At 41.0% G+C, this 10,272-nt stretch overlaps 1 protein-coding gene across 1 annotated transcript in view; it reads right to left on the bottom strand.

Moving 5' to 3' along the window:
* Nucleotides 1-10,269, bottom strand: part of LOC107576375 (ribonuclease inhibitor-like) — a gene marked incomplete at its 5' end in the record, with an annotated part of 19,533 nt that extends 9,264 nt beyond the window's left edge. Inside the window, 2 exons of the mRNA XM_016262565.1 lie at nt 9,288-9,461; nt 9,956-10,269. Coding sequence (XP_016118051.1) covers nt 9,288-9,461; nt 9,956-10,269 — 488 coding nt within the window. The remainder of the gene's footprint in view (nt 1-9,287; nt 9,462-9,955) is intronic.
* Between the last annotated feature and the right edge of the window lie 3 nt (nt 10,270-10,272).

The raw sequence follows: 10,272 nt of genomic DNA, 5'->3' as shown, positions 1-10,272 counted from the left end.
GTTTAGATCCTACCTGTCCGATCGCTACCATTTTGTTAATTTAAACGTTGTCTCAATTATCACCAGTAAAATATGGAGTGCCACAAGGATCTGTCCTAGGTCCTCTGCTATTTTCGATATACATGTTGCCCCTTGGTAATATTATTAGAAAATACGGGATTAGTTTCCACTGTTATGCTGATGATACTCAACTATATATCTCAACAAGACCAGATGAAACTTCTAAATTATCTAAGCTAACCGAGTGTCAGGGTCTGGCGTCTGGTGTGCTCCCTGTCACCACCAGAGGTCGCCATTTCCCATCCTCCTGGACTCCGTTTCCGTTACCTTGACGCCACACACCTGTGCACACACTCACACAGCTGTTGCCCATCCGGAACTCCGTCACCTTGACTCCACACACCTGTGCACACACTCTCTCACACACAGCTGTGGCCCATCCTGAGGGCTAATTATGCGCCTTTCCCATGCCACTCTGGGCGGATTATTAATGATAGTTGTAGTAAGTGTCACTAGTGGTTGTACGAGCTGTGATGCATGGACTGATGCAAGCTCTACGTGGCCGTATTGCATCAGATTCCCTTCCTTGTCTCAAGCCTGTGTCTCAGAGTCTTAGCTCTGTTTGTTTTCTGTTTTGGTTTTTACCTTTGTTTTCCCCTACTGCTTAATAAAAGCCTGCACTTGGACCCAGACCCTTGCTTACACTGTGTTTTTCCTGAACCGAGCCGTGACACCGAGTGTGTTAAAAATGTAAAAGATGACCAATCAATTTCTCCTATTGAATTCAGATAAGATAGAGATATTACTTATTGGACCAAAAGACAGTACGCCGAATCTCGTGGATTACAATTTGCAACTAGACGGATGTACGGTTACTTCCTCTACAGTCAAACATCTGGGTGTTATATTAGATAGCAACTTGTCTTTTGAAAATCATATTTCCCATGTTACAAAAATGGCATTCTTCCATCTGAGAAACATTGCCAAGTTACGAAACATGATACCTGTTTCTGATGCAGAAAAGCTAGTTCATGCATTCATGACCTCTAGACTGGACTATTGTAATGCACTGGTAGCTGGTTGTCCTGCATCTTCAATAAACAAGCTACAGGTAGTCCACAATGCAGCGGCTAGAGTCCTTACCAGGTCAAGAAAATATGATCATATTACCCCAATTTTGGCTACCTATCACTGGCTACCTATTAAGTTCCGTATCAGTTACAAAATATTATTACTTGCCTATAAGGCCCTTAATGGGTTAGCTCCTGCGTACCTAACTAGTCTTCTACCACGCTACAATCCATCACGCTCCCTAAGGTCGCAAAATTCTGGACTTTTGGTAGTACCTAGGATAGCAAAGTCCACTAAAGGAGGTAGAGCTTTTCGCATTTGGCTCCCAAACTCTGGAATAGCCTTCCTAATAATGTTTGAGGTTCAGACACACTCTCTCTGTTTAAATCTAGATTAAAGACACATCTCTTTGGCCAAGCATTCAAATAATGCATCTCATAATCTTTTACTGCAGTCATAATCTTTTACTGCAGTTATATCTAATCAAATGCACATTATTATTCGTTAGTTTGGGTTAAACAAATCATTTTTGCTTGGTTGGAACAGCAGCTACGCTAATTATGTTTGTATTTGTTTCTCTGTCTTTTGCCACGGGATTAACATCCCGTGGTAACTAGGATTCACACAAGCTTCAGTCTGGATCCAGATTTAGTTTGGGTTAAACAAATCAATTTTGCTTGGTTGGAACAGCAGCTACGCTAATTATGTCTCTATGTGTTTCTCTGTTTCTGCTGGGATTGACATCCCGTGGTAACTAGGATTTACACAAGCTTCAGTCTGGATCCAGAACACCTGAGAAGAGATGATGCAACCCCTCAGAGGACCTCAGATGATGCCAACCCTGAAACAACATACAGAACTACCACATTTTGCTAGAAGTTTGATTGCATCATATAATAATAATAATTGCTGTTAATAGTGTTCATCGTCTGTTTGATTACATCATTAACTGAATTTTACCGTACATTTCTGCCATATGTACATTAAATTGACAGTCACTCACCACTGACAAGCTACTGCTAAATATATTGTAGAAACTTAATTTTCTGTAAAGCTGCTTTGCAACGATTTGTGTCATGAAAAGCACTATACAAATAAACTTGAATTGAATTCTAATATGCTGATTTGCTGTTCAAGAAACATTTCAGATTATTATCAATGTTGAAAACAGTTGTGCGGCTTCATGTTTATGCAGAACCATGATATACTACTATTCAAATGTTTGGGGGGGGTGTGCTTTAAATGGAAATGAATGCTTTTATTCAAAAAGCACAATATCAAATGTAATTTGTATGAAACCAACATGAGGTACAGTTTTTCCCGTCTGAGCTCATTATCTGTAAAGTGGTAACACCCACGTTCAGGGCAGCCTATTCATCTGGTAATCATCTACGTGAGACACGCTGACATGCAAATGCTCTATCACCTCTATAAACAAAGCAGCAGGATTCATCTCATTTTTATCGTTTTTAGAAGACACAAAATAAAGAATAAGCCAGAATTTACCTCAGACTTTGTTATATTTCATCTAATTATTCCACAAAACAAGAATGTGAATTTTGTTTACACTCCAGCATGATAAATGTAACAATCAAAGAATGGTGTAAGACTTGAAGAACCTCAGACACTTTGATCTTCTGAGATACGGACAATACACACAGTGTATTACATTTACATTTACATTTAGTCATTTAGCAGACGCTTTTATCCAAAGCGACTTACAATTGGGGGATACATAAAGCGATTCTTCTTAAAAGAGGCAAACAGACACAAGAAGTGGTTGTAATACCAAGTTCTTAGACATTGTTCAAATAAGTACAAGCTAGAAAGAGAAGGAATAAATAAAGAGAGAATTTTTTTTTTTTTTTTTTTTTTTTTTTATGATGAAGTCAAGTAGCTTCGAAAGAGATGAGTTTTCAGCTGTCGCTTGAAAATTGTCAGGGATTCAGCATTCCGGATAGGGGTGGGAAGATCGTTCCAGCAGCCAGGAGTGGTGAACGAGAATGTTCTGGAAAGTGATTTTGAGCCTCTCTGTGATGGTACCACGAGGCGTCGCTCACTAGCGGATCTCAGACTTCTGGAGGGGATGTAAATTCGTAGTAGTGAGTGGAAGTAGGCGGGTGCTGAGCCTGTGGCTGTTCTATATGCAAGCATCAATGTCTGGAACTTGATTCGGGCCGCAACCGGTAGCCAGTGCAAGGAGATAAAGAGAGGTGTAACATGGGCTCTTTTGAGCTCGTTGAAGACCAGTCGTGCCGCTGCATTCTGAGTCATTTGTAGAGGTTTGATTGTGCTTGATGGAAGTCCAGCCAGAAGAGCATTGCAGTAGTCCAGCCTAGAGATGACAAGGGCCTGGACAAGAAGTTGTGCAGCATGCTCCGTTAGAAAGGGCCTGATCTTTCTGATGTTGTGCAATGCAAACCTGCAAGATCGAGCGGTCTTTGCAATGTGGTCTTTGAAGGTCAGCTGGTTATCAAAAGTTACACCAAGATTTCTGACCAAAGTTGATGGGGTAATTGTAGAAGAACCTAGCTGGATGGAAAAATCATACTGTAGAGTTGGAGTGGCAGGGAAGACAAGAAGCTCAATCTTTGCCAGGTTGAGCTGTAGGTGATATTCTTTCATCCATGCCGAGATGTCTGCCAGGCAGCCTGAGATCCGTGCAGCTACCGTTGGATCATCTGGTTGAAACGAGAGATAGAGCTGTGTGTCATCAGCATAGCAATGGTAGGAGAAGCCATGTGCCTGTATGATGGGACCCAGTGAAGTTGTGTATATGGAGAAGAGGAGGGGTCCAAGAACTGATCCCTGAGGAACCCCAGTGACAAGTTGATGTGCTTTGGATACCGCCCCTCCCCAAGCCACCCTGAAAGACCTACCAGTGAGATAGGATTCAAACCAGCGAAGTGGAATCCCTGTAATGCCCATTGAAGAGAGGGCAGACAGGAGGATCTGATGATTGACAGTGTCAAAAGCAGCAGAAAGATCCAGCAGAATAAGGACTGATGATTTGGAATCAGCTTTTGCAATCCGCAAGGCTTCTGTGACTGACAGTAGCGCAGTCTCAGTTGAATGGCCACTCCTGAAACCTGACTGGTTAGGATCCAGTTTGTTGTTCTGTGAAAGAAACAATGATATCTGGTTGAAAACAACTCTTTCGAGGGTTTTCGCTATGAATGGAAGGAGAGAGACAGGTCTGTAGCTATCTGTAAGTGAAGTGTTTAATGTAGGTTTTTTGAGCAGTGGGGTTATCCGAGCCTGCTTGAATGCAGTGGGGAAGGTGCCTGGGAGGAGAGATGTATTGATGATGTGTGTGAGTGCTGGTAAGAGTGAAGGAGAGATTGCTTGGAGGAGGTGTGAGGGGATTGGGTCTAGAGGGCATGTTGTAGGATGGCTGGAGAGCAGAAGTTTTGATACCTCTGTCTCAGTGAGGGGACAGAAGGAGAAGATGGGAGTTTTTGGAGTGGGTGGGGTTGGTTTGAAGTCCTGTGTGTGTGGGGCTGAGAATTGGCTACTGATTGTTCTGGTTTTGTCTGTGAAGAATGTGGCAAAATCATCAGCTGTTATAGAAGTGGTAGGAGGTGGTGGAGGGGGACAGAGGAGAGAATGGAAAGTTTTGAAGAGATTACGTGTGTCTGGAGCGCTGTTGATCTTGTTGTGGAAGTATGAAGATTTGGCAGTATGGACTTCAGCAGAGAAAGATGAAAGCAAAGACTGATACATACTGAGGTCTGACGGATCTTTTGATTTGCACCATTTCCTCTCAGCTGCCCTGAGTTTGGTCCGATGTTCACGAAGAACATCGGATAACCAGGAGTTCGAGGGGGCAGCCCGTGCTGGCCTGGAGGAGAGAGGACAAATATCATCTAGACAAGAGGTTAAAGTAGAGCATAAAGTGTCAGTTGCTGCATTCACATCCAGAGATGAGAAATGGGTAGGTGAGGGAAGAGAGGAGGATACAACGGAGGAAAGATGGGAGGGGGAAGGGGAGCGTCGTTTGAGATCAAATGAAGCAAGGAGTGAATGGAAGTCTGTAGCATAAGGCTTGTCCAGATGAATGTTGAAGTCGCCAAAGACTAAAAGTGGACTGCCATCCTCCGGGAATGAGGACAGCAGCCCATCCAGCTCTTCTAGGAAGGTGGATAGAATTTGCCCAGGAGGGCGGTAAATTACCACAACCTGGAGTTTTACGGGAGCTGTTATAGTGATCACATGAGATTCAAATGAGTTGTAATTGCATAGGGGAGAGTGGGTTGAGTATTTCCAATTGTTAGAAATGAGCAGACCAGTGCCCCCACCCCGGCCAACCTGACGGGGGGTATGAGAGAAAGAGAAATTGTTCGAAAGAGCAGCTGGGGTTGCTGAGTCTTCTGGACGAATCCAGGTCTCAGTCAAGCCCAAGATGCTAAGTGTGGAGTTTAAAGAAAAAGAAGAAATGAAGTCTGCTTTGTTGACAGCTGACTGACAATTCCAGAGACCCATAGAGAAAGAAAGAGGTGTAGTAGAGGATGTAGAGATAGGATGCAGGTTAGCAACATTTCGTTGCCGTCTGCGTGTGACCGTAGAGCGTCGTCGAGAGACAACCGGAATGGTTTGGAAACACATGATAGAGGTGGGAAAGAGAGGACAGAAAAGGAGAGTGTGTACAGGGAAGAGCAAAAATATACTTATACTTAAGTGCCTGGGCAATTTCGTTGCTCGGTGAAGTCGCGCAGGTAAAGTCGCGGGTCTTTACCCTCGTTGGTCTTCACACGAGGAGGCCTGAACGCTTCCGCTGATGCTTCCGCGTCAGCGCACAGACATCAGATAAATACACAGTCTAAGACACTACAGTGAAAACAGCTGTGGCCGCCTTCTAATTAGCACAGCCAATAGTCTATAGCAGGGCAATTCCTCCAATCGAAACTACAGTTTGCACTTCAACGCAGGAAGGGAGCAATTAAATTACACGCGCTCCTTCTTAGCCGAGGGCAGTTATTATAACATATAACGTATTAACATACAGACATCTGTTTCCACATCTCACTGAGAGAAGATGCGGGGAAAATTTCTTTGCATTTGTTCCTTTTCATCCACTTTCTTCCCTTCAGTCAGCTCACTCAGAATGGTCAATAGCATAATATAAATGTTTAACATGAATGCAAGTGATATTCACAATCATGTCTTGATATAATTTGAATTGTCTCGGGGCGACTGGTACAATGGTCTTAATATTACAAGAAGTAGACTAAAAGGTAATACAGTTCCTAAGAGTTAGAGATATTTTGCTCACTGTAGAGGGTGTGTCATTTCCCAGTGACTTTCATGCAAATCACCCTCTGTCCCCAAAAGGTGCAAACTCTCCACGTCAAGAACTTGATTAATGCAAATTCCAATTCCTAGTTCCTGTCTCCATTTGGAGGATTTTTGTCTTGGTCTGAGTACTTAAGGCTGGCTGCACACTAGATGATTTTAAAATCTTAAACGATTTTAAAACCATGGGAGACCACAGACAAGACCGTTTCAACCGATTTTTACAAAAAGTTGTTTTCAAGTTAAGCAAAAGCCAGAGAAAAAAATATGTTTTAAGAGATTTTTTAAAAGTAGATAACGTAGGGTACGATCTGGTGGATAATGGTAGAGAGTTCCAGAGCATAGGACCAAGAACTGAAAAAGCCCTGTCGCCTTTAGTTTTTAAACGAGATTTTGGAACAATCAATAACAACTGGGAGGAGGATCTAAGCATTTTTGCTGGAGAGTAGCAATGGAGAAGATCTGAAAGCTAGATAGGGGCAAGACAATGGAGTGCCTTGAATACAAAAACTAAAATCTTAAAATCAACACTGAATTTAACAGGTAACCAATGAAGTGACGTTTACACAGGGGTAATATGCGCAGTCTTTTTTTTGGTCCCTTTCAAAAAATGAGCAGCGGCATTCTGTACCAATTTTTATCTCATGTTTGAATCTTAGTTTTGTTAGTATATCTTCTATTATTGAATCTCTCCGTGTCTCTGGTCTGTAGCAAGTTGTGACAGCGTTAAAGTAATCAAGCCTGGTTGAAATAAATCCATGAATCATAACTAAGAAAGGTTTTAAACTTGCGAAGCCCCTTAAGCTGCAAAAAACTGGCTCTGACTACAGAACTGATTTGTTTGTCAAATCTTAGTTCAGAATCAAGAATAACTCCCAGGTTTTTAACTTTTTGACGAATGTTTTCCTGAAAGGCGCCCACAGTAGGGCTCAAATTATTTAAAAGGTGTGGTGGGACGAACAAAATAACTTTAGTCTTTTTCTGATTTAACTGAAGGAAATAATTTTTCATCCAATTCTTAATGTCCTCTTAACAAGCCAGCAAAAAGGACACTGAATCAGAACCTGATTTTAGGGGGAAATAAAGCTGAGTATCATCTGCATAAATGTGGTATGAAAACTCTGGCTGATGATCAGACTGGCAAGTTTGTCACGGTGAGATCTGCGTAAAATGGTCAACGTGAGACACGGAGCGTCACAGATTCCTAATGAGTAAATATAAAGTAAAGGGTTAACTAGAGTAATTAAGTGTAAGAATAATAATAGGACATAAATGGACAAACAACCAATTTGTATGACAACCTAGATTTGAGGTCATAATAAAATGGAGTCAGATTAAAATTTAAATGAAATGAAATGAATTTACTTTGCACACTGAAAAGAGCGAACATACAGGAAACCTTCAGCCACCATTGGATACCTTCGTTGGGCCAATTGGGTTGACCTTACAAATGTTTAGGTCACGGTTTACTGTGAAATACTGTGTTCATGAATATCTGCTCAGAAGTAGATGTTTATAATGGGCCAACCAATAATAATGTAGCTTCTAAGATATAAATGTTGTTTATGTACTGTGTGAAAACACATGCAAAAGCGTAAGTGCATGTATGACTGTACAAAATCATAATTCTTTTCGTTCTGAATGGGCAATATTAGTATTATTGATCGCTAATATAGTTACTCCTGAAATCAGCATGCTCACATTTGTTTGCTTTTTTTATCCAACGACCAGATACCAGAAAACTGGACCACAAATAAGACAAACTCTCCCATGAGTCTCTTCAAATTGTTTTGCTCTGAGAGTGCTTTACCAACTCAGTGCCACAACACATGCCCAGACTGACAGGACAATTGCAAAGGGTCACAAAGACAAATGGGCAGATGTCAGCATCAGCAAGCTGTACTTCTACATCGGACTGATATTCTACATAAACATGGTTAAGTATGAGCTCCATCACTGAATACTGATGGCGGGGCAGTTTTTTCTTCAGTGGATGGAAAAAGAAGCAGCAAATGCCTAATGGGTAGAAGAGTTGAACTTGTAACCCGAAGGTTGCAAGTTCGAGTCTCAGTACCGGCAGGGATTGCATTTGTTAGTAGACTTCCCTCTCATAATCTAATGGCTGGATTCTACAAACATTGTAAATGTTTATCAGACAATTCAAATACTTTGATATAAATGCATAATTATGAATGACAGTGGAATATGATAAAGTACGGTGACATTTGCTTTTCTATTAGACAGTATAGTACAGAACAGGGAGATTGGGCACTCTTGTGCATCTGCACTCAGATACTGGGTTTCTCAATGCTGTCAAAACAGTACTGTTGATGCTTACTGGCCGAACAGATCAAACGTATTGGCCAATGTTTAATGCCCAAAAAAAAAAAAGCCAAAAATAAACTGATGTAGCATCTTGGTGATTTGTTAAAGGCAAATTTTGGTGAGTTATACCAAGACTTAGGAAGAGAAACCTTGTATTGAGATCCACCAATCAGAACAATCATTACATCAGTGCCTATGATCCACGATTCAAGACTTGTTCCTTTTTATAGAACATACCAGCAACAATTCAAATCTGTCATCCAATATCATGCCAATTTATGATTTAATGTATGCAATAATTTAAAGTATTTTTCATATTTTACTTTATTCATATCATCCCAGACTAGGCATTGGTCAGATTAGACCCCTCGTGGCCTGCAGGTTCTATTTTTGATGTATGGATTTCCAGAAAATAGTCTCCAAAGGAAATCACCATTCAAATTATGCGTTTATAAATCTAGGAGCAATGGTGAGGTTAAGCAGATGTGATCACAAAGAACTTAATGTAATGTGCTAAATGCTTTTAAAAAAAAAGTAAAAAGTATAAAAACCTCCAAAGTATCAGCACTCAATTTTAGACAAACATTACTAGAACAAACCTCAGTATCTCCAGCTGACAGTTTGGACTCTTCAGTCCATCAGAGAGCAGCTTCACTCCTGAATCCTGCAGATCATTGTTACTCAGATCCAGCTCTCTCAGGACAGAGTTTGGAGACTGTAAAGCTGATGACAAACTCTCACAAGACTGACCAGTAAAATTACAGCCAGCAAGTCTATAGGACAAAATATAAATGAAAGTAGTAATTACTTAAACTTTATCACCACATAGTTGTCACGGGTAGATAGGGATAAAGCATACAGCAAAGGGGTAATTCAAAATAGAGTCTTTAATAGATAATTCCCAAGGAAACACTAGAGAACACAGAACACAACTACCACCAAACAACATAAACGCAAGACAAGGGAACAGAGGAAAACACAGGACTTATAAACACAGGAAATATAATCAGTGAGAACAGAAACAGGTGTAGAGCAATGGGTAAATAAGGGAACAGATTAACTGGGAACACAGGTGAATGGGAACACAGAAAATGAACCATAACAGAACAGATACAGAAGTAAGCATGACAATAGTCTTAGCCAAGCACTAAACTGGCACAAATACCATTGTATTGTGAGTATTATTTAATAAAGTATCAATGTCAATGTGCCTTAACTGCAGTGAAATTTAGGTTTTTATGTGAATGTTTAAGGAGTTACCACTTACAGAGCTTTTGTGCAGTTGATCACAGCTGGTACCAGTCTTCTTCTCCCCTCATCTGATGTGATGTATTTCTTGAGGTCCAGCTCATCCAGCGGCTCCTCTGACATCTGAAGAATGTAGGCGATTGTTGAGCAGTGAGCAGCAGAGAGTTTCTTCTCTGAGAGTTTGTCTGATTTCACAAACTCCTGAATCTCTCTGGACAGAGTCTGATCTTTCACTTCCAGCAGACAGAGGAACAGATTGATGGATCTTTCGGTGGAGAGTCCATGTCCATTTTTGATCTTCTCTTTAATGAACTGTGTGGTTTTCCTGATGCTCTC

The sequence above is a fragment of the Sinocyclocheilus grahami genome, unplaced genomic scaffold (assembly GCF_001515645.1).
Source record: "Sinocyclocheilus grahami isolate Dianchi unplaced genomic scaffold, SAMN03320097.WGS_v1.1 scaffold3607.1, whole genome shotgun sequence".
NCBI lineage: Eukaryota > Metazoa > Chordata > Actinopteri > Cypriniformes > Cyprinidae > Sinocyclocheilus > Sinocyclocheilus grahami.
This window is presented reverse-complemented; position numbering and strand designations above follow the sequence as displayed.